The sequence below is a fragment of the Epinephelus lanceolatus genome, chromosome 13 (genome assembly GCF_041903045.1).
Source record: "Epinephelus lanceolatus isolate andai-2023 chromosome 13, ASM4190304v1, whole genome shotgun sequence".
Classification (NCBI taxonomy): domain Eukaryota; kingdom Metazoa; phylum Chordata; class Actinopteri; order Perciformes; family Serranidae; genus Epinephelus; species Epinephelus lanceolatus.
This window is the reverse complement of record NC_135746.1, coordinates 9,492,722-9,515,837: the sequence shown is the minus strand read 5'-3', so window position 1 is coordinate 9,515,837 and position 23,116 is coordinate 9,492,722. Positions and strand designations below refer to the sequence as shown.

At 42.2% G+C, this 23,116-nt stretch overlaps 2 protein-coding genes across 2 annotated transcripts; both read left to right on the top strand.

Annotated features, from left to right (window-relative positions):
* Positions 1-1,303: 1,303 nt before the first annotated feature.
* LOC117270655 (serine protease inhibitor A3N-like) lies at positions 1,304-9,140 on the top strand. The gene is made up of 4 exons (XM_033648387.2): positions 1,304-2,192; positions 3,817-4,084; positions 7,070-7,214; positions 7,446-9,140. Exons 1-4 carry the CDS (start codon positions 1,409-1,411, stop codon positions 7,632-7,634), a joined length of 1,386 nt encoding a protein of 461 aa, XP_033504278.1. The 5' UTR covers positions 1,304-1,408; the 3' UTR covers positions 7,635-9,140.
* Positions 9,141-12,311: 3,171 nt separating this feature from the next.
* LOC117271293 (alpha-1-antitrypsin homolog) lies at positions 12,312-21,505 on the top strand. The gene is made up of 5 exons (XM_033649452.2): positions 12,312-12,466; positions 14,926-15,550; positions 15,782-16,052; positions 16,227-16,374; positions 20,818-21,505. Exons 2-5 carry the CDS (start codon positions 14,935-14,937, stop codon positions 21,007-21,009), a joined length of 1,227 nt encoding a protein of 408 aa, XP_033505343.2. The 5' UTR covers positions 12,312-12,466; positions 14,926-14,934; the 3' UTR covers positions 21,010-21,505.
* Positions 21,506-23,116: the final 1,611 nt, after the last annotated feature.

Sequence of the window (23,116 nt, the reverse complement as noted above, 5' to 3'; positions counted from 1 at the left end):
AATCAAACATTTATATCATTATTTCTGCTTTAAATAAAGCAAACAGGTATTAAAGAAACTTTATGAAATGATATAAAGAAGAAAAACAGACGTAAAAATCAACATTTTGTTTTTTTTCTTTAAATACATTTGGTGTGATATCCTAACTCAGTGTTTCCCAACTGGTGGGTCGTGGTCCAAAAGTGGGTCAGTTATTTTTGACTCTTTCCCCACCATTGACCAGATATTCCGGCAATCTGTGTTTTCACTGTTATAAGATAGGGGGCGCTGTTACACATCTTGTAAAATAGAACAGCACTCCCGTATCCAAAAACAAATGAAGAAGACAATCTGCTGGAAACCGGAAGGAGATGTTGTAGCTTGTGACTGCACGAAAATGCGGATGACGACAGAAAGCTGTGGAGATGTTGATGGACTCGGACACCGTCACTTCCTGTTTTGATCTACATTCTGAATCTGATTTGGACAAAGAAGCACACGAGTTTGGTGGGACGAAACGGGATCTCCATGGTGGTGACAGTGACACACAGACAAGATGACCACAGAGGAGGCAGAGACAACAGAACACTGTGAGGACCTTGAATGAATGACTAAGGAGAAATCCGGACCAGTTGGGAACCACTGGTCTAACTCATGTCGTTCAAACAATCTGATGCTGACCTCATAACACCTTTTCATCCTCAGAGACCAAATTCATTTGTTACCACAGAACATTCTGTACCCTGAGCCAACTTTGGGCCAATGCCCGTAATGAGTACACTCATTTACTTTAATGCTAATGTGCAACATTAACCTCGCAGCACCACCAACAGTTCAGTGCAGTTATAACTTGGTGAGACGCACTGGAAGAACAGTGGATCCCTCTGCATTGGTAATCTCTCGCAAAATCCCATTCCAGCACATGTCCGACTCCTCATATCTCCAGATGTCTGTCGTCTCTGTTGTTGGATTGAAATGTTAGGACTTCTTTATCTGTGTAGTTTCACTGAATTAATATAAATGTCTGGTGTAAATTTCATGTCAGTAGCTGCATTGCAAATAGGTTCAATGAAAGAAAATGTTGGCATGTTGAACACTTATTTTCCCTCACTGTATATTAGGCACATGTACGGTGTCTTTGTTACATCACCAGTGTGCACACAGTGAAACTAGAGCAGTGTGCCCTGTCCTCTCTGTCCACACACACACTCACACTCACACACACACTCATTCATTGCTGAATTTCTAAGAAACTAAAAAACATGCCGCTGTTGTTTGCTTGGAGCCCGACCCACGGGTCAAAAGCTCAGCCCCTGGAGATCGATGCGCTTTCAACACCACTACCAACCCCCGCACAAAGCCATGAGAAGAACACACTTCCCCAAATCTGGAGGTCTTATGAGAGATCAACCTGCAGCGCCGAGCCAGGATGGCGAGAAAAGAAGCGACGATGGCTGTTATGTATTCTTTTACATGTCTGGTGTTGTTAACGGGTCTCGCAGCAGATGAGTTGCTTCCACCAAAGCCTGAGAAACTCTTCAGCAGGCCTCTGCAAAAGGAACAAGAGGTCAATCAGCACCTCAACACATCAGCCCTAAACACAGCCTTGGCCTTTGAACTTTACCGCGACATGGCAACCAGAACCGCCGCTGAGCCTGAAGTCCAGCGACAGCCCAACATCTTGTTCTCGCCTCTGGGCTTGGCGTCAGCTCTGGCCCTGCTGTCCCGAGTGTCTGGGTCCGAGAGTCGGCACCAGGCCCTGGAGGCCCTGGGGCTGGCAGCCAACTCTACAGAGGAGAGCGTTGAGGCCACCATATCAGCTCTTACTGATCTGCAACGTAGCTTCACTGAACAGGAGGGAGGGGGTGGAGGCGGGGTCCAAAGGGCAGAGTCTGAGGCTGGACCTGGAACAGAAGATGAGATTGGTGCCACGCCAGGGGTGGAAAATGGAGGGGCGGATGCTGGAAGCAGAGCTGATGTAGATGATGGGCCAGAGGGTAGGAATGGAACTGAGGATGGGGTTCATCCTGAGGGTCAGCTGAGAGTGTGGAGCAGCCTACATATTGATGGAAAACCCTCACTAGACTATGACAGCTTTTTGTCCAGGCCTCAGCACACTGAACCCTCCACCCTCAACATCAGCTTTGACACACTGATCAAAGACTTGGAAGCCTCTGACAAACTTGAACTTAACAATTATGTGTATTTCAAAGGTAGCGTCTCCTTGTATGGGTGATTAAAAAATGCAGTTTTTATACATATGTATTGTCAACACAAGTTGGGAAGTATTCCTGCACTTTAAAGCTGGGGAAGGCAGTATAATTTTGGTGTCACTGGGCAAAAATTCCGCAATAAACTTTCAGCATATTGAAATTCAAGTGATCTGAGAGAAAAATTGGTTTCTGCACTTCCTCTTGGCTCCATTTTTAGGCTTTAGAAAATCTAGCCTGTGGCGGTAGACTATGGCCAATGGCTGTTCTACAAATCCAGATTCGCGTGCACGTCCCCTCCAGTTCCAGTATTGGCAATACTGCCTACACTGCAAAGCAACCAGACAGAGACAGACTTTCAAATAGAGAGTCAATAAACAAAACAAAACAGATGTCAGTATTGGGGAAGTGTTTCAGAGATGGAAAGATGCTGATAGTTTAGCCATCTGCTAACTGGAACCAAGACTACTGGCTGCTGCTTCAAGTAAACGTTTCTGTAGCTAACGTTAGCTAGAGCCTAAAATCACAGTGTGTCTTCCACCTCACTCACCGCCGCATGCACGTCCCTTTAGATGGTGAAAGTTGGGTTCCGCTACAGACCACCTTGCTGGGAGGAGAGCGGGCAGCAGCTCTAGAGACTGACCCACGGCTGCCACTTCACAATTATGTTAATGTAGCTAATGTTATTGAGAGCCTCAAATCACAGTGTTCTCTGCCTTACTCCCCAGTGCTACAGACCACTTCACCAGGTGGAGAGCAGGCAGCAGTACTGACCCCCAGTCAGCGGCAGCAGCAACCTGAATCTGGCTAGCGCAAACCCCAGGTCCAGGGGACCAGACAGCCCTGACTGCCGGCCAAATCAGCAAACTTTCTGTTGCTGCAGTTACACAGTTTAGACCATGCACTGCTGCTGGGCACCAACCAACTGTGACACCCAACGCTCGCCAAAGTTGAAGCTGCTACAGCCATCTTTTCTGTGCTGGTGCCCGCTCTCCTCCCAGGAAAGCTGTCCACAGCAGCGGGGAGCAAGGTGGAGGAACCATAGGATGGCTAGCAGCTAATTCTTGTCTCATTCGTCTTCTGATAAACAGAGAGAGCGGGGCAAGGAGGGGCTGAGTGAATGAGTGAAATGCAGTTGTACAATTAATGGGAAACACATACATACTTACTGTCTGAGGCACGTGCATATGCTTGTGGTCACCTGGTGGGAGGGGCTTAGGACAGAGAGGGCAGACTGCAGGGGACGGTGTGTTCTCTAATTCTACTGCTTTTTTTTTTGCCTTTTCCAGATTTCTGCCTACCCCAGCTTTAAGAGTATGAAAAATCAGACAGATCACTTTGCAAAAGAAGAAACATTCACCTTCAAAATCATCTTCAAATGAAAATGAGCTGCAGCTAAATTCGAGCTCATTGTGTCAGTGCAGTACCACCCACTGCACAGCATACTGAGCACCTGCTTCTTCATCAGTCATTGTTTTTTATGTAGAGCAGATGCTCCCTGGTGACAGTTGGTGGTAGTAAATTTACACAGCAGGTGCTTTTTATAGGTGTGCGACCTCTATCTTTGACAATTTATTGTCATATTTCATCCGTAACCTGTTCTCTTTATTAATGACACATAAATCAGGTCGTCAGCCGTTCGAGCGGCGCCACACAGTGCCACGGAGCTTCCAGCTGAATGCCACGACCAGCGTGGAGGTTGCCATGATGTTCAGGGATGACTCCTCTGAGGTGATGATGCTGTATGACACCAACTGCTCAGCCACGGTGGTGCAGCTGGCTTACACAGAGCGGCTGGCCTCACTGCTCCTGCTCCCCAAAGCCGAGTTGCAGCCTCTGGAGGACTGCCTCTCTGCCAGCCGCATGAGCTTCTGGCTTAGCAACCTGAAGCCAGGGTAGGTGGGGACGCCAAACTGTTGAACTGGAATGAGCTGCAAACCATGTCAAGTTATCCTCTCACTCTTGCATGGACTTTTTGTTTCAGCAGCTTGAAGGATGAGTGGAAGTGAAAAAATTTACATGTGAGGCCAGGCAACCCAGTCACCTGAATAAATGTTGGCATTGTACGTTTCTGCAACCACACATGTTACATTTGTACATTATTATGTAGCAGATAAACTGAAACTTTACATTTCAACAATGCTGTGGTTAAAGTGTGGTTAGATTTAGGCACAAAAACTACCTGGTTATGGTTAGGAAACAATCATGTTTTGGCTTAAAATACCCGCTTTTAGTGGCACAATACCAGCAGTAAACAGGGAAACATTTATGTCTTTGTAAAAAACAGCTTTTTGCAGCACTATCCAGGCAGAAAAAAAAGTGATGTTGCAATGTTCTGGTAAAGAAAAAGGACCCCTTTCCGTGGCACTATCCTGACATGAAGCCTAAGCACTGCCTTTGTAAAAGAAAGAAAAAAGCAATGCTTTCGTACAAAAAAGGATGCTTTTCATGGGAACTGCCCATTGGTTCGACAGCCCATTGGTTCGACATCCCATTGTTCCGACCATATTAAACCCATTGTTCCTAAGTCCGTTCCGAAATCATCATGATGCCCTGTGGTTAAGGTCTGGTTAGGTTTAGACACAAAAACCACTTGGTTAGGGTCAGGAAAAGATCATGGTGTGGGTTACAATGAAAAAGAAAGTGACAAACACATAAGCCATGAGCCTGCTCCGCCTCAAGCCGGTCGCGGACACCATACGCCCGCCGCGAGCCGTTCAGCACTGCGGACAGTCGGACTAATGGGATGTCGAACCAATGACATGGACCCCTTTTCACAGCAGTATTCCGGTGGGAAACGCAGTGACGTCTCGGTTGAAAACAACCGCATTTCATGGCACTATCCCAACAGGATACGCAGCAGTTTCTTGGTATAAAACAAGTGCTTTTTTTGTGGCACTATCCCCAGAAATGCAGTGATATTTTGGGGGAAAAGAAAAAAAACAAAACCTTGCTTTCATGGCACAATTTACCTATGGCTAAGCCACGCCCCCCTCCACTCACTCGGACAAACTATCAACATTCAGTGACCGGCGCTATGGCAGGTGTCACAGTACACGGCATTTCGCAGGAGGCAATTGATGATTTTTGGGGACGTAACGATCAGATGTCATTGAGAAGTAACCAAAAGGGCCTAAACTACGCATTGGAGGGATATATTCATCATTTTATTGTTGAGAAGCTCGATGAAAAGCTTAAATTACAAGCCAAAATTTACAGGTCACAGTGTACGCTTGTGAACCGCATCTCGTTGCCGTCACCATCAAAGACAACAAGTTAAAGTGCCACTGAAGTTAAGGTTTTTGGCTCAGAATATGAGAAAAGGATAACGGCCTTTTACCATCTTTACCAAGAGTGTCTCTCCGTTAGTTTGGTGCTACAGTATTTACACTGAATCATTCAGCATAACGTTTGCCAACCTTTGTTATCTCTGCCATTACAGATAAGTTAATGAAGCTAAGCTCCAGAAGTTAACGTTAGCTTAACTAGAGCCCTTTGGACAACAGCTAACAATGATGTACGATCACCAAAGTACAAAACTAGAACAAAATAGGCTAATGAACTCCCAGCAAACAAGGTGACATGATGAACAACGCAGCTAGGAGCTAACGTTAGGCTAACTTTAGCTAACGTTAGCTAGAGATGTTAAAGATAACTTTATATTTCTTTCCAGCAAAGTGACAATATGTTGCCTCAAACACAATGTTGTCTTACCTTAGAACAGATGTAGACATCATTGTTAATCTCATTCACGTTGAGTTGATGTTGTGGTCTAACGTTACCACACAACTTTATCCAAAGGAGACACTTTTCTCGGTAGAGATGTGGTTTAAAGTGTAAAAAATACACCTGGTCGCCCAGCCTCTCAGGATACCTTGTGTCAGAGTTGCATGTACCCCATGCACACCGTTTGACCATTTTTAAACTTCAAATCTCAGAAAAAGCTCATAAAACTGAACAAAACTGACTTTCTGTAATGCATTTCAATGAACGTCCAGGCAGAGAATGTCCGAGTGTATGGGAATGTCTGTACACACTGTGATTGGCTCATCGCGTTTGAGGGCGGGGCTTAGCCATAGGTCAATTCTGGTTGGAAATGCAGTGATGTCACATCAAAAAAGACAACAGCATTTAGTTGCACTATCTTGATAGGAAACGCAGTAATGTCTCCATCAAAACCAACAGAATTTTGTGTCACTATCTTGGCTGGAAACACAGCAATATCTTGGTAATAAGCAACTGCTTTTTGTAGCGCTATCCTGACAGGATATGCAGCGATGTCTCCGTAAAAAAACAGGTGCTTTTTGTGCACTGTCTGCAGAAATGCAGTGATGTTTGGTTTAAAAAACCCTTGCTTTCATCGCACAGTCCCAATTGGAAATGAAGCAATATCTTGGTAAAAAGAAACTGCATTTTGTGGCACTATCTCAGCAGGAAACGTTACCTCACCAGATAAGTCAGCTCAAATGCTTCGTCACTTCAGAAACGTACCAGTGTAACGTATGCATGGCTGCAGAAATATACGATGCCAACATTTTCTTCTGGTGACTGATGTGTTTTGGGCATGCTCAGGAACAAGTAGTGAAGCATCTGGTGGTATATATGGGTTTGAGTGCCTCCATGAACAGTACATGCCCTCCATAAAGGGTGTTTGCTTCCCCCTGAGTGTACAGTATATCGATCCATGTCACAGCTCTGGTCCCCTGCAGTCACTCGCTTTCTGTTGTGTAGCATGATGAATGATGCTGAGTAGATTCTAAGTCAGCAATAATTACTGCTCTCTACACATCAGTGAGCGAAAGCCTGCAGTACGGGTCCCACGAGTTGTAACAAGACAACTTAGAGCAAATCCATTAAAACATTGATTGTTGTTTTCACAGGCGGGCAGAAATCCGTTTCCCAAAGTTCCAACTAAGGAAATCCTACAGTTTAGAAAGCCTCCTGAGGAACTCCGGCGTATCGTCTGTTTTCTCAGACTCAGCCGACTTCTCAGGAATATCGCAGAAGACACTGAAACTCATCAAGGTTAAGAGAAAAGTTTTTTTCTATGTCATAATGAATTAGCATGAAACTTGCAGGCTTATTGCGTGATTGGGACCTTATTACACCTCAGAACTTCACTTTCATTAATGATGTGGAAAGGACATGCATGCTGAAGTCCTGTATTTGCTCAGCTCTCTGTCTTCAATGCTCACATTCAGTGTCTTTATTCTGTCTCCGTTCTCTCACCACTCCTGTTTCCTTGCCATTACTCAGGCTCCCCATGAGGTTATGCTGGAGGTGGAAGAGACCAAGTCAGAAGATGGGGGGAGACCTGACATCACACTGGACTTCTTTGTCCCCCCGAGAATTACTTTTAACAGACCATTCATGCTCATAATCTATGATGACCTCACAGGGCTCGTCCTGCTCATAGGGAGAATTATCAATCCTACAGATGTCTAGACTGGAGTCAACATCACAGTCTCCTTTAGTGCTTTTTTTCTTTTGCTATTGATTTTATACTGAATTCACTTACATTACCAGCCCAGTCTCCAGGAGAAAAAAGTTGGCATTGTACATTTCTGTTAACCATGAATATGTTACCTTTGTAAGTTTAATACATGTCATATCAGTGTTTCTGAAGTGATGTAGTATATCAGCCGTCTTTGTCATCTAGAGGTGGAGGAGATAGTGGATGGTAAGACACCTGCCAAGCTGCAGACCACTGTTTGAGACCAACAAACTACAAAACTGGTTGTTTTTTAGCAAGTCGTTGATGTGTTTCTGCTGAGGATAGTGCCACTAAAAACGATTGTTTTTATCACACTTCCCTGCATTTACAGCCAGGATAGTACCACAGAAAAAGTTTTTTTTTCTTTTTTTTAAGTGAGACATTGCTGCATTTCTAGAGGCATTTTTGGCAATCAAATGTGGATGTTTTGTCGTGAGTCTTCGCTACATTTCCAGCCAGGAGAGTGTGAAGAAAAGTGATTGTTTTTACAAAGACATGCTGTGTTTCCAGGCAGGATAGTGCTACAGAAAACTTTTTTTTTCTATCACTGAGACTTTGCTGTAATCCTAGTGGATTTTTAGCTACTAAACGTGGATGTTTTCTAACAAGTTTTTGCCACATTCCCAGTCAGGAAAGCCCCATGAAAACCGGATGTTTTTCATCAATACAATTCTGAGCTCCCACCTGGGATAGTGCCACAAAAAGCTTTTTACAGAGACACTGCTGCATTTGTAATGGCTTTCTAGCCACCAAACAGGGGTGTTTTGTAGTGAGCCGCCGCTGCATTTCCAGCAAGGATAGTGCCAAAAACGGGGGTTGCTTCTCACCAAGACATCGCTTGTTTCCAGCTGGGATAGTGCCACAGAAAACTTTTTTGTTCTTTTTTTTTTAACTGAGATATCACTGCATTTCTAGCGGCTTTTTAGCCACCACAGGTGGATATTCTGTAGTGAGCCTTCACTGCATTTCCAGCAAGGATAGTAGCGAGAAAAGCAGTCGCTTTTTACAGAGACATTAAAGGGATAGTGAACCCAAAAATGAAAATTCAGCCATTATCTACTCACCCATATGCTGAGGGAGGCTCAGGTGAAGTTTTAGAGTCCTCACATCTCTTGCGGAGATCCAAGGGGAGAGTGGGTAGCAGCACAACTCCACCTAATGGAGGCTGACAGGGCCCCAGATTAAAACATCCAAAAAACACATAATTGAAACCACATAATATCTCCATACTGCTCGTCCGTAGTGATCCAAGTGTCCTGAAGCCCCGACATAAAAAGTTGTTTGGAAAAACATCATTTGAGCTCTGTTTTTAGCCTCATTGTAGCCTGTAGCTCTAACTGAAAGCGCGCACACGTGAGCTCGGTATACAGAGAGGCAGTTAGAGCTACAGGCTACAATGAGCCTCTATTAGGTGGAGTTGTGCTGCTACCCACTCTCCCCTTGGATCTCCGCAAGTGATGTGAGGACTCTAAAACTTCACCTGAGCCTCCCTCGGCATATGGGTGAGTAGATAATGGCTGAATTTTCATTTTTGGGTGCACTATCCCTTTAATGCTTTTCTAGATTTCTAGATTTTTATCCGCTTAACATAGGTGTTTTGTAACGACCTGTCGCTGCCTTTCCAGCCAGGATAGCACCAAAAAAATGGGTTGTTTCTTACCAAGACAACGCCGGGTTGCTGCCAGGATAGTGCTATGAACAACAGTTTTAACCCAGTGCTGCATTCCCAGTAAGGAGTTTGCCCCCAAAACTGCAGATTTTAAGCCAAAACATGGATGTAACCACACATTAACCACAGCATTGTTGAAATGTAACGTAAAGTTTCATTGCATTCGTTACATTATAATGTACAAATGTAACGTATCTGGTTTGCAGAAATGTATGATGCCAACATTTATTCTGGTGATTGAGTTGGCATAACATAATTTCTATTTTCCCAATATGGCTGATTATTCTTGAGGAAAGAAATGCATTTCCAGCAATCTCACTTAAGTTTGAGTGTGTTTTGTTTTACCTCCAAATAGGATGATTTACAGTTTATTTCTCCATTTTCACAAAATCATGAAAAGACATTCAAATGGCAGTAATTTATCCCTGTGACTGGATGTCTGCTATTTTTGCAAAAACATAAAACACTTTCCTTCCATTACAAATGCATTTCCTCTCTTCTTCTTTTTCACACCGTAACTCATTTCCTCCTTTAACATCAATTTATCATCTTATGCAATTACCGGAAATTGCTTTGCGAGACCATCCAGGCTTATTCACCAACACAAGAAGTAAACTCAGACAAATAAGTGATACATTTTCACACTGCAGGAGAGTTAAGTAGCTTCAGGACATTTTTACCTCAGCATCATGTCCTGTTGATGATACTGAGCTGATTGAGGAGATGATGAATAGAGGATCGTTTGATGAATAGGACAACAGATCTATCACAAGTAACAGAAATGTCAGCCTATTAATCAAGAAGGGTCCCTCTGACTCCTTAAAAGCCCAGGTTTGAGAGCCGATAGGAGGAGTGAAGGCTCCCCAGAGGTGAGGTGCGTCACTTTTTCAGCAGAAATGGATGTTCACAGGTCAAACTTAGTCTGTTACTTCTTAGTCTGGAACTCTTGTTCAGCTATGCAATCTTCATTTTTATCTTTTTCTTCTTGTTGTTATTCAATATGGGAGGTATCTTTATAAGCCATTTTTGGCCTCTCAACTGCACAATGTTTTAACGTTTGATTTCTTTTTTCTGTATTTTCTCTACATGTATGAGCAAATAAACTAAACTATACGGGTCGAACTTAGAGAAGCTGATCCTTCTTTATTATCAACTTCATAGTAAGGCTTTCAGTACTGGAATCAAGTAAGTCGTGAAAAATAAGACGTGTCAGATTTAGACACTGCAGATGTTTTTTTCAGTGTTTCAGATATAAATTGAATCATTATTTATCGGATCGGACTCAGTATTGGCAGATAATTATGAGTGAAGGATTCAGTTAGGAATCAAGGCCAAAAAAACCCTTGATCAGGACATCCTGAGTCTAAATATTTCATTGAACTGTTTACTTCATATGTTGTAAAGTTAGTAAAGTTGTGGTTGCATTGAACCGTGTTCGGTGTTATTATGTTATTGTGTGGTGTTGTGTTTGTGCATGTGGAGGAAACCCACACAGATACGGGGGAGAACATACAAATACCACATAGAAAGGCCTCACATGGCTGAACCATTAATACTGATGGATGGCTGTAGGATTTTAAAATACTAGTTCATGCTATTTTATGGGAAAAAAACATACCACTTATTTATGTCAGAACTGAAATGAAGGGATCAGAATGACTTTACGATCTGACAGGTTTGAATGACCAGTGATTTCTGGTGTGTCATTTGAATTCTTAAAGGATGTCATGATTAAAGCTGGGGTAGGCAGAAATATGCAAAAGGAAAAAACTGGCCGAATTTGGGCTCTCTGCCCTCTCTGTCCTAAGCTCCGCCCACCGGACAACCACGAGCATATGCGTGCATTTCATACAGTAACCCAGTGTTTCCCATACACTGATTTATTTCATCTTATTTCATTGTAGAGTTGCATGCAGTGCATTGACTCAGCCCTTCCTTTCTACGCTCTACGTGACAGTGCTGGGTCTGACCTGTGTAACAGCAGCAACAGAAAGTTTGCTGATCCAGCAGGGAGTTAGGGCTGTCCAGTCCAGGAGCTGGGGTTTGTGCTGGCTGGATTCAGGTTGGGTGCGGACGGTGGGTGAGTCTCTGCTCTCAGTGCATTTACATGACTTTACAAAGAATGGATTTATTGTGTCAGTCCGATGAAAACCGGACTTTTGATAGACATTTAAAGACGTCAGTCTGACTGAAATCATACAAAATTTAATTTCTCAAAGTGGGACTAACACACCAAGATAGTGTGATTGGGAGTCGAATTCCTCCTGCATGTTAAAAGTCAATCAGACCCAAACTGGCCGAGCCACTCTGAGCATGCTCCACAGTTTCGGCCAGTAGCCTTGTCATTGCATCTCGCAGGTAAAGGGGCTCAAATTAGTGCGTTCACCCAGACGTTGTATTACCATCACTGCTGATCACAGCTGGAGCCAATAAATACCCGATTACCGCAGAGACATTTGACCTGGGTGTGAATGCCAACTGTAACCTTTCCCATTACATTAAAGAGCCGATGTTGGCAGTTTTTTTTTTTTTTAAAGTCCATCTTCCTTTTTTGGGTTTCTTTGCAGTGTAGGCAGTTGTTTTGCTAATGCTAGAAAAGTAACTTTCTCTGCAGGATTCTCCGCCATTGAATCAGACTGTCACCATCTGAAGGGACGTGCACGTGCATCTGCATTTGTAGAGCAGCCAATAGGAGCACCCGCTCTCTGAAATGATCTGTGATTGGCTCACAGTTTAGATCTTCTAAATCCTGAAAACAGAGCTAAGAGGAGGTGCAGAAGTCTAGTTTTCTCTCAGTCCACTTGAATAACAATATACTAAAGGTTGTTGTGGGGTTTCTGCCCAATGAGGTCACACAGCTTTAATGTTAACATGTGATGCAATACAAAACACACATTTATTTTTTCATAAAACACTTCCCTTTTTTTAAATGGCCTGTCATCTCACCAGTGGCTCATTCCACATGTTGTGCAGAGACAGTTGTGTTGCATCAGTGAAGATATCAGTGCAGATATCCTGGTTAATATTTGACCCGACCAACAGCTGACTCTCACAGCTCGTGTATAAAAAGGGGAAGTTTCTGGCAAACTGTCTGCAGCAAAGAGGACGTTAAAGGTAAGCATGGCACTTTATTGAAATATACTAATATATAACTTGAAACATTAGATGTATTAGACTTTCATTCATTGTGTGGAGCTTTTGAGAGGCTAAATCACTGTCCACTTGTAATTCTATTTAAAAAGAATTCTGCTGAGCCCATCCAGGGCCGTAATCACCTATTTAACATTGGGGGGACCCTTTTTAATGTACACCTTCTGCAATGCAACCTTCCAGGCAGGTTTGAGGGAATTAGAAACTTAACAGTAAATGACCATTTTAAACGTTTAGAAACACACATCTTGGATTAGGGGTTTCCAAAGTTTTGAAGACTGAGTGCACACACTGACTTTAAAAAAACAACAACTCTCTTTATTGACATTTCCAAGGTCCAAACAGATAACTTAATCATCCTTATATCTTTCCAAGCCTTCTGTGAGACACTGCAATAGCAGAGGGTAACATAAAAATGGTTACAGTAGAAAATACAGATGCCAAAAAGGACCAATAAAGTAAATGTAGATACAGGTACGAAGATAGCAAAACAAATACAACAAAGAAAACTGAACTTAATAAATAGGACCAGAATGTATGGATGTGTCTTTGTAATACTCTAATTCAGTGGTTCCCAACTGGTCCAGCCACGGGGTCCAGATTTATTCATTAGTTTAAGGTCCGTCCCATTTAATACATTTGGCCTCATACTCATACATCGTGTTTGGCCGTGTTGTCGAGCTTCTTTGCTGTCTCTGTCAAGTAACGGTCTGTTAGTCACTCAATCTAAAGGCTAATCTAAAGGATATTCACTGTACTGTACTGTGTTATTTACAGAGGTGGTCTCTTCAGAATGGACCCATGACCCAGTTTTAGACCGTGACCCACTAGTTGGGAACCACTGCTCTAATCATTTTACAAAAAAAGGACGAGAAAAATATTAAGATTAAAAAGATAAAATAAATAAGAGAGGATTTTTTTTTTTTTTTTAAAAAAAGACAAGAATTCCCCTTAAACAAATGAAGAACCTCCAGGCCTGATATGCTTCATCCAACTTTCCCATCTTTTCAAAAACTTGCAGTCTCATAGAAAAAAATAATCCCTTCCATCTTAAAGATGTCACATATAATGTCAATCCAATCACTGACTGTAGGTGTTACTGGTTTTTGCCACCTTCCAGTAATGGCTTTCCTTCCGGCTGCACTTTGGACTCAAAATAGATCTCTCTCATGACAGCAAACATTGTCTAAAGGTAGAGCGTCCAAATATAGGGTCTCAATTTAAATGCATCGTCCACCTGGTGCACTTTTTGCAAGGACCAGAATATGTGATGGTCATATTGTCTCCAGCAGTTGGAACATTTGATATATGACTCTGTTGAACTGGAGTAATAAAGAACCCAATGAACAACAACAATAAAACTTTTTGGTTGACATAATTTCTTCCATTCCTTTTCGGTTATACCTACGTTTCCTTCCTTTTCCCATTTTTGTTTTATATACAATGCCATTTGATAGTTGTAATCCCCTAATAAGTCTTGAAATGGTTTTTTGGTTTGAGTTCAAAACACAAGCCTCTATGAAGACTTTTAATAAAATATTATCCACGTGCCTGTTTTTTAAATATATCTTCATTAATCGGTCAATATGGTGCTGAACTTTAAGAAATCAAAAATTAGCGTCAACTGTTAACTCCTATTAGTAGAGTGTAGACCATGCTCACCCCAGCGTCACCTCCATGTTCAGCTTTAAAAAATTACAAAAATAATATCTCGGATTGTGTAACTTCTGCTTTGTAGTCTTGACAGAAGTGGTATCTGGCTTAGCCACGGCCCAAACTAGAGGTCGCCCAGTACAGTGGTGGTTTTTAAAAGGCCAATGTAACAGTTTGAAACGGGAACATTTTTTTGACAGTGTCAGAAAGTGAATTAATACATGTAAATTTGGAACTGAACATCAAACTAACTGTAAAACAAAAACTAGGTGGCTGTGAATTTTATTTTATTGTATTTTCTTAGCTCTGATTTTTCCTCGATTGCTACCTGAGATTCTCAGGTACACAGTGAAACTACCTACCCTACCTACTCAGTGGTAAAAAAAAAAAAAAATCTAAATGTTATTTCAAACAAAATACTTTAAAGTGAAGCAAATGTATCTTTTTAAATACTTAAAAATACTTTTTAGATGAATCATTAAACATAAAAACAAGACTATAGGTTAGTGTATGGCAGGACTGAACATGAAACACTGGAGGGCTTTGTTTTAAAACATTTGAACCCGGATATGGGACGTCAGTGCATTCTTGCATTCGAGGTTCACTGTTGTGCTAAAGTTAAAGTTGATGGATGCCCAGTTTTATGCACATTATGACAGCATGAATATAGTCAATACATTATTGGGCTGGACAGGTTGATACTTTTTGAATACTGGGGTAACTTGTACACCCCAGAGCTCAATTAATCTCTTCTGATTTTCCCTGGCCAGGCTGTGAAGATGCGTGGGATCTTTGCTAGTTGTGCACTCGCAGCACTGCTGCTGGCTGCAGCCTGGGCAGACCACCACCACCACCATGGCTCTGATCACAGCCACGAGGGAGAGCTGAGCTGCCACAAGCTCTCTCCTCCCAATGCTGACTTTGCCTTTGCCCTCTACAAAAATCTGAATGCCCACACTGCTGCCGGGAAGAACATCTTCTTCTCACCACTGGGCATCTCCGCAGCCCTGTCCATGCTGTCTACAGGGGCCGGTGGTGAAACCCACAATCAGCTGCTCTCTGGCTTGGGCTACAGCACCCTCACCCAGGCGCAGGTCAACGAAGCATATGAGCATCTCTTCCACATGTTGGGACACAGCCAGGAGGATCAGCAGCTGAATGTCGGTAACGCTGTGGCTGTGCGCTCTGGCTTCAATCCTTTGGAGAAGTTCCTGAACGACATCAAGCACCACTACTCCGGTGAGGTCTTCAAGGTCGACTTCACCAAACCTGCAGACGCTGCAGCTGAGATCAACAGATTCATTGCCACCAACACCCAGGACAAGATCAAAGACATGGTGAAGGACCTGGACCCTAATATGGCCATGGTGCTGATCAACTATGTCTTCTTCAGAGGTAGGAGGCATGCAAGTACAGATCAATTCTGAAAGACAGCAGTTAACGCAGATAGCCAATCGTTCTGTCAACACATAGAGATGCAGCATTTACAAAAGTTCAGGCACCCATTAAACTCTTCAAGGAGCTCGAGGACCGAGCATGCCACGAATATGTAAAACAGTCTGACAGATATTAAAAGAACGTGAGACCGATTTCGTGCAACATTTTAACATTGTTTGTCTCATACAGGACAGTGGGAGAAACCCTTCAATGGAAACCTGACACACAAGGAGGACTTCACTGTGGACGAAACCACAAAGGTTCAGGTGGACATGATGAGGAGGATGGGTCGCTTCGACTTCTATCAGGACTTCGACAACCACACCACCGTCATTATGCTGCCCTACAAAGGAAACACCTCCATGATGATCGTCCTGCCTGATGAAGGCAAGATGCAGGAGGTGGAGGGCTACATCAATAAGGACTACATCAGGCACTGGCATGACTCACTCTACAGGAGGTAAAAGAGGAGTTTGATTTGTCTTGTCATATGTTGGGCCTTTATGCATAATCAGTGACTGGACTAAATGGAGGGAATGCTGAATAGATGAGGTGTCCTTATTATGTACAACTTGAGTTGAGTCAGCTGTATATTCCAGTGATTGTGACACTGGTGATGTTTTGTGTTTCTCAGTTCTGTGGATCTGTCCTTGCCAAAGTTTTCCATCTCTGCTGAGGCCTCGCTGGGCAGCACACTGACAGAAATGGGCATAACTGATGCTTTTGCAGACAACGCTGATTTCTCTGGCATCTCTGACGAGATCAAGCTCAAAGTCTCAAAGGTAGGATCAGCACAGCAAACATGCCCTTTACATGTTTGCTATGGGAGTTGAAATGACAGTGCCTCATGGGGCAGGGTGTCCATGAGTATCAGACACTCACATTTAATACTTCTTAAGACATTTGCATGATCATTTTGAACAAAATATTAGACAGATTTTTGACAAATCATGTTTTTCTTATTTAAGCATCGCAGGTAAGGGACTGTTCTTTATTCATCAGAGAAGCGGGGTGGCAGGGGTGTGACTGTTCTTAGTGACCCTCCCTGAAGCTACAGATGTTTTCTTTGAGCCTCCCTAAGTCACTGGCGGAAAATGCATGACCCTGCCTCCACCATAAATTAGTTATTAGATTTTTAAAACTTAGGCTCTGATGTTTGAAAGTTAAAGATTTAAAGTTGAAGTCCTGGAGTTGAAAAAACGAATGAAAAAAACATCTTAAACAATCTTTTAGTATATAATATTTATGACCAATATCAGGAAAAATGGTGCCAAGAAATGAAGCTTAAAAACTGTCAATAATGATCTACTAGTCCATACCCATTGAGTACAGCATACCATACCATGACTTAGTCATACCAAAAATTAGAAAAAAACAAACATTGGGCCACAGGGGGAGCCACAGCGATCGGTCGCATTTTAGCCATTTTTAAGCATTTTTCTGTTGTTATAGCGCCACCCAGTTGCCAATTAGAGTTAAATTTCTCCAGTCGCCTTGAGGCATCCTGTTCTACATATCTACTAAGTTTAGTAAAAATTGATATGGCGGTTAGGCCTAGATAAGAAATTAGCTCTCTAGCGCCCCCATTTTGTTTGATGGGGTCAATAATGGAGGGGTCCCCTCAGATTATGTGTGGTCACATGCCTACAAAGTTGTGTGGTGATCGGTGAAACCCTTGAGATGTTATACACCTTTATGTGAAGAGCCACGCCCTCTGCAATATTCATTGCCTTATAGAAGCTCAGTTTTAATAAGTTTTCCAACTTTTGCCAAGAGGGAACATTAGATAATGGTCCCTAGATTATGTTCACCCAGTTTCATGCAGATCGGTCAAACTTCCTAGGAAGAGATCGATTTTAAGTGTTTTTCAAAAAATTCAAAATGGCGGAAAATCTATATAACCGGAAGTTATGGGTTCTTGAGGCAAATTTGTTCCTCATGAGGAGAGGCATCTCTGTGCAAAGTTTCATGTCTCTACGACATACGGGACATGAGATATGCCCATTCAAAGTTTGCAGTTTCAATCAGCTGCTATCGCGCCCCCATTTGGCCAATTGATGTAATATTGCTTCATTCACATCCTCCCATGACCCTGAGTTTTCGTCATTATATAGTAAGAATATAGTAAGATAAAAAAAAAAAAAAAAAGGCTTCTTCTTGATTGTTATGGACACTCCTCCTATTTGTGAAGGGTATACCATTATGTACCATACAACTTTTTATATTGTTTTTTGAGTTGTGTGCACTGCTATTTTTTATCAGGTTGTTCCAATAATGAACCCATCCCCTCCAATCCCCCTCCTCCATGGTTGAGGAATTATGATAACAATGACGATAATAACAGCAACACGTACCAGCTAATAAGAGCAATAATGAATGAGATACATAGTGTAAAAAAGAAGGGAGGGAAAAGGGATTAATATATTTATAACAAATTAATAAAAAATAATAATCAATAATAAAATAAAATAAAAATAAAGGTATGGGCATTGCATATTTTGCCAGAATTTAAGATTCAACTGCTATATTTAATAATTCTCTCACCTAGGTATTTGTTCTGGGGAAAGGGAGGGCAGGCTCTTTATATAATTGATCAGGGGCTGCCAGTTACTATAAAACTTGTCTGTCGAACCCCTTATGGAAAATTTGATCTTTTCCAACTCCAAAAAAGAACTTGTATCAAGTGGCCATGAAATAGGAGATAGGGGCAACAATTTCCTCCATAATAAAAGTATTCTCTGACGGGCCATTAAAGAGGTGAATGAGATTACGTTTGCTTGTTTTTTGGACATATCTTTGCCTGCCTCTGGTACACCAAATATCGCTGTGGGGAAGGTTCTATTACTTGCTCTAATGTTACTGAAATAATTCTGAATTAAGACTTCCAGGACTGCCCCAGACTCAAACATGACCAAAACATATGAGTGAGATTAAAAAGAGACTTGGAGCAACAATCTTTGCAAGTCTTTTCTGTAATGTACCCCATGAACTATTTTGAACTGTATGAGCTGAAATTTTGAGAAAGATCGTCAGACATCATATTGCAACCTGGTCTCACACTGAAGTCATTGAAAACAACCAACAACCAACACACCCAGGGTACCTTGCACGTCACATGTCACTGTGGAAAGTCCATGACCAAACGTTGGTATGTGACGAGGTCAGAGAGAGAGTGTGTTGGCATTCACGCTGCTCTAAGTCAGTCAAATGGGATTTAAATTGATTCAAAGGAATTAGCTGATCGAATTTTACAAACTTCTGCAGATTACTCCACTTGTGTGGTGAAAACTATGCAAGAGCCAGTTTCCAGGTCTCAGTATTAACATGATGATTTTCTAGAACCAAATAGTCTTGGAACCTGCTGCAGTGTGAAATTGTTCTGTAGTTTAAAGACATGTGAGATACTAATGTAGTTTGCCAAGAAGTGCTTTATAAATAAATAGCACGCAGTGTTGTTCTCTTCTCACCACCAACAACTGCCACCAAACTTCCTCATACAATAAACAACCATGCGTTCTAAAGCCATCACCAGTTTTAAACCCAAGGGCGGAATGATAAACTGCATTGAGAGGTTTAAGAGTAGAGACAGGAGAGTGCATATAAATTATATCAGTCATCAGCTGATAAAAAGGTTGCCTGATCTATTTGCTTTCTAGAATTCTAACATGTCTAACATGCCTTATTTCTATAAAAATGAAATGTTTTGCTTTTTAGAACCGTTCATTAATGGGTTTTTTTTTTAAAACACAGTTCATCATCAGGTCAGAACACAAGGTTTTTATAGACCCTTATAGGGTCGACGTCACAGTGACGTCACTTTTTTTTTATCAGCAGGTAAAGCTACCTCTCCCCCACAGGGCTGTAGGCTACATAGGAGTCTTAAAATGTTTTTTTTTTTTTAAAAGGTGCGACCAGACACTCAGAATGAGTATTTCTGAACGCACCACTCACATTCATCTTCCTCCATTGTCTAAAACAAGATGACAGAACTTGCTAGCTAGTGCTACCTAATGTCTGTGGAGAATTATTTTGCCTCCAGCTAAGCCCCACCCACCAAAAAACCTCATACTGTTTTGTAATAGTAAAAGGGTCTATCGCAAGATACTCTTTGAATTAGTATCCCATTAAGGCAAGTAATATTCACTTGAGTCACAGAGTTTAACAGTAATTTAAGATCAATTTCAGTTTGATGTACAGCACAGAAATCAAGATGCTAGTTATTAACTGCTTGGGCAACAGAGGGTGCTGTTGCATATAAAATGGCATCATCCGCATACAGATGAATTGCACTGTTTAATAAAAACTGTGAATAAAAGTGGTCCCAGAATAGAACCTTGTGGCATGCCTTTATTAACACCCATAAAACTAGACTGATAGCCATAAGCCACAATCAGTGTTTATTGCAGCTCACAACTCCCACCAACGGCTGAATCTGCTCTGCTGTGAGTGCATTTGCTGGCTAAAGAATCATCTTGGCACAGGCTATTTACTGGAGGTTGCCAGCCTGTTGCTTATGTGGCATTTGAAGATGTTCTCGGCTTTCAATGTCCATTTATCCACCACAAACATTTTTGTCACGTCTCATCCCGTCAACAAAAATGAAACATAGATTTCATCTTAATTTTTATTATCAATACCTATTTTTAGCTCGTCACCATCTTGTTTTTGTCACAGAACAAAGTTCGTTGACAAAAACATTTTGTCATAGTTTTCATCAACAAAATTAACACTGGCAGCAACAACTTGTGCTCTACTGCAAAGATCGTTTGAAAAACAATTACATGTTTGTTTTCTTTTTTAATCAGATCCAATAGATTCAACAGATCCACAGTATTGAAAGCCTTAGATAAATCAATAAAAAGGGTGGCACAGCTCTACTTGTTTTCTGATGCACTTGGAGCATCATTCAAGACTTTCCCATCACAGCACTAGGCCCCGGTTTAAAACCTGATTGATAGGATTTTAAAATGGAGTGTTGTGATAAAAATGTTTTCACCTGATCACTTACTAAATGTTTCATTATTACATATTAGGATGTTGAGTGGGAGTGCGTTCCAGCCAGTGTTTTTTGATTTGTTGCCAGATTTTCAAAGTGTACATTTTGAGACATTGTGAAGAGCTGCAGACTCTCTAACATGTTCATAACCTGCAAAGACCGTTTGTTAGCTGCAGTTTTCTAAGTCCTGCGCTCAAACTCTGCCTGCCTCCTCTTGTTTCCCCCCCAGGTATCCCACCAGGCCGTGCTGAGCGTGGATGAAAAGGGAACAGAGGCAGCAGCCGCCACCACCATTGAGGTCATGCCCATGAGCATGCCCGAAACCATGATACTCGACAGGCCCTTCATGGTCTTTATCCTGGAGCACTCGACCAGGAGCGTCCTCTTCATGGGAAAGATCAATAACCCCACAGCCGTGTAAAGACGCAGGGGGAATAATGAGGGGTGCATTTTCACACTGTAGTCGGTTTAAGCAGCTGCGGGACAAGAGCTCATTTTTACCTCAGCATCTGTGAGCCCTGTTGACATGTCACAGCGATACTAAGAACATTGGGGAATGATGAATGGGGGATAGTTTGACAGATAAGACAACAGATCCATCATCAGAAATGTCAGTCTATTAATCTGCTTGCAGTCTGTCAGCGTGAGGCATTTATTACCATCTGTCATCTGAGCCTGGCTAGGTGTATAAATACCTACATGCATCATTATATATTGTGTCCAGCTGACTATATGATACAAATAATAAAAACATTAGTAGATATATCACTCGGACCATCTGCTCACACACACTGAGCTAATGTGCTATTGCTGTTTCAACATGTTGAAGTGAAATATTTTAATCTTGAGTTCATGGATCCAATCGATTTAACTGTATGATTTTCACAACACCAATAAATGCTGAATTACTGAGAAAAGGCACCAATGTTTGTCATTCTTTAAATGATTTGAAATGAGTTCTCCCTCAAAGGCCGCTGATTCTGCAACACCCTCTTTTCTAGACGCCCTCTGCGCCAGCAGTTCTTTACCCGTGTTGTGTTCACTGACTTGTGTTGCATCAATAAACGCAACCCTGCCAAATATCTCTTGGCACAGGACAGAAGACGAGGGTTGTTAATTTTTAATAGAACTGTCGGATAACTCTTGGATCAATAGCTTTTTTTTAATGGTGAAGTTTCTGCCAAAGCTGCAGCAAAGACAACACAGACGGCAAGTGGCTCCTTATTGAAATACACTGAATATTTTATACATGTTTTGAGAACTTATATGTAAATCTCAGGTATTTGCGCTGACGCATCAACATTTCCTTCATCTTTGGAGTCCACTGTCATTGGGCGACTCCTCTTTCTCTTGATATACACACAAGGCAGACAGCACCACAGTTCTGGTGCATATGATACCAACAAGAATCACTACAGCTTTTAGTTATGATAATTGACCTATGGCTGAGTCCCTCCCTCAAACGCGATGAGCCAATCACAGTGCGTATAGCCATTCCCATACACTCGGACATTCTCTGCCTGGACGTCCATTGAAATGCATTACAGAAAGTCAGTTTTGTTCGGTTTTATGAGCTTTTTCTGAGATTTGAAGTTTAAAAATGGTCAAACGGTGTGCATGGGGTACATGCAACTCTGACACAAGGTATCCTGAGAGGCTGGGCGACCAGGTGTATTTTTTACACTTTAAAGGGGCAATAAGCGGAAATTCATCATTTCTAGATTGAAGGAATTAAAAAATCGCTATGTGAAGAACTAGAGGTGTAATTTCATCTGGAGTACAGCATGACGTCACACACCCTCTCTCTGTGTTGATCTCCAGCCCCTTGTTTACAAGCCGGTACAGCTGCACGTTCATGTACATTCATGTGAATCGCCGCCTCCTACCTCCTCTCAGAGCCCTTGGCCCTCCCTCCCTGTAAAAGGCTACAGCCAGTGAGCAATGGCAGCGTGTATTTTTGAAGCGAAATGGTGGAGAGCGGAAAGAAACATTCACCTGAAGACGACCAGGATCCGACATTACCTCTAAAGAAACAACGGTCGTTGGCGAAGAAGTTGTCGGATATAGAAAGGGACAGAACTCGGATTAACATTGGCCTTGCATTTCCAAGGTGGAGAGCACTGCGAGAGCTAAAGGGGCTACAATCTGACTCGGAGCTAGCTCTTCCTCTCTTGGACAGGTAACGTTAAGTAACAACATAAAGTCAAATGTCTGTTTTAATTAGTGTTACAGTAACGTTAGGCACATGTTGCTATGTCGATTCAATTAAATTTAATGTTACAATCGTAACATGGGTTAATGTCTGGAGCTTGAGTTATTAGCGGCTCGGTCCCAGCAATGGGTCAGGTGTTTCGGTTGTGTTAGGTGAGTAGCCCGGCAGCCCAGCTAACATTTGCAATTAGCATTGTAAAATGTAGCCAGGCTAAAACATCGCTCTCACTCACGGAGAAGAGTAGGAATGTTAGCGTTAGCTCCCGATGTTAGCACTAGCCGGGATCCGGCGATGGCTCGAGCTGAGTCAGCTGCCA

What these genes read in the sequence shown, in the direction of transcription:
- LOC117270655 (XM_033648387.2), top strand. Translation starts at nt 1,409, where the DNA reads ATGGCGAGAAAAGAAGCGACGATGGCTGTTATGTATTCTTTTACATGT. An exon ending in CAATTATGTGTATTTCAAAG is followed by an intron (nt 2,193 to 3,816) that starts GTAGCGTCTCCT and finishes CACATAAATCAG; the next exon opens with GTCGTCAGCCGTTCGAGCGG. An exon ending in AGACACTGAAACTCATCAAG is followed by an intron (nt 7,215 to 7,445) that starts GTTAAGAGAAAA and finishes GCCATTACTCAG; the next exon opens with GCTCCCCATGAGGTTATGCT.
- LOC117271293 (XM_033649452.2), top strand. Translation starts at nt 14,935, where the DNA reads ATGCGTGGGATCTTTGCTAGTTGTGCACTCGCAGCACTGCTGCTGGCT. An exon ending in CAACTATGTCTTCTTCAGAG is followed by an intron (nt 15,551 to 15,781) that starts GTAGGAGGCATG and finishes TGTCTCATACAG; the next exon opens with GACAGTGGGAGAAACCCTTC. An exon ending in TCAAGCTCAAAGTCTCAAAG is followed by an intron (nt 16,375 to 20,817) that starts GTAGGATCAGCA and finishes TTTCCCCCCCAG; the next exon opens with GTATCCCACCAGGCCGTGCT.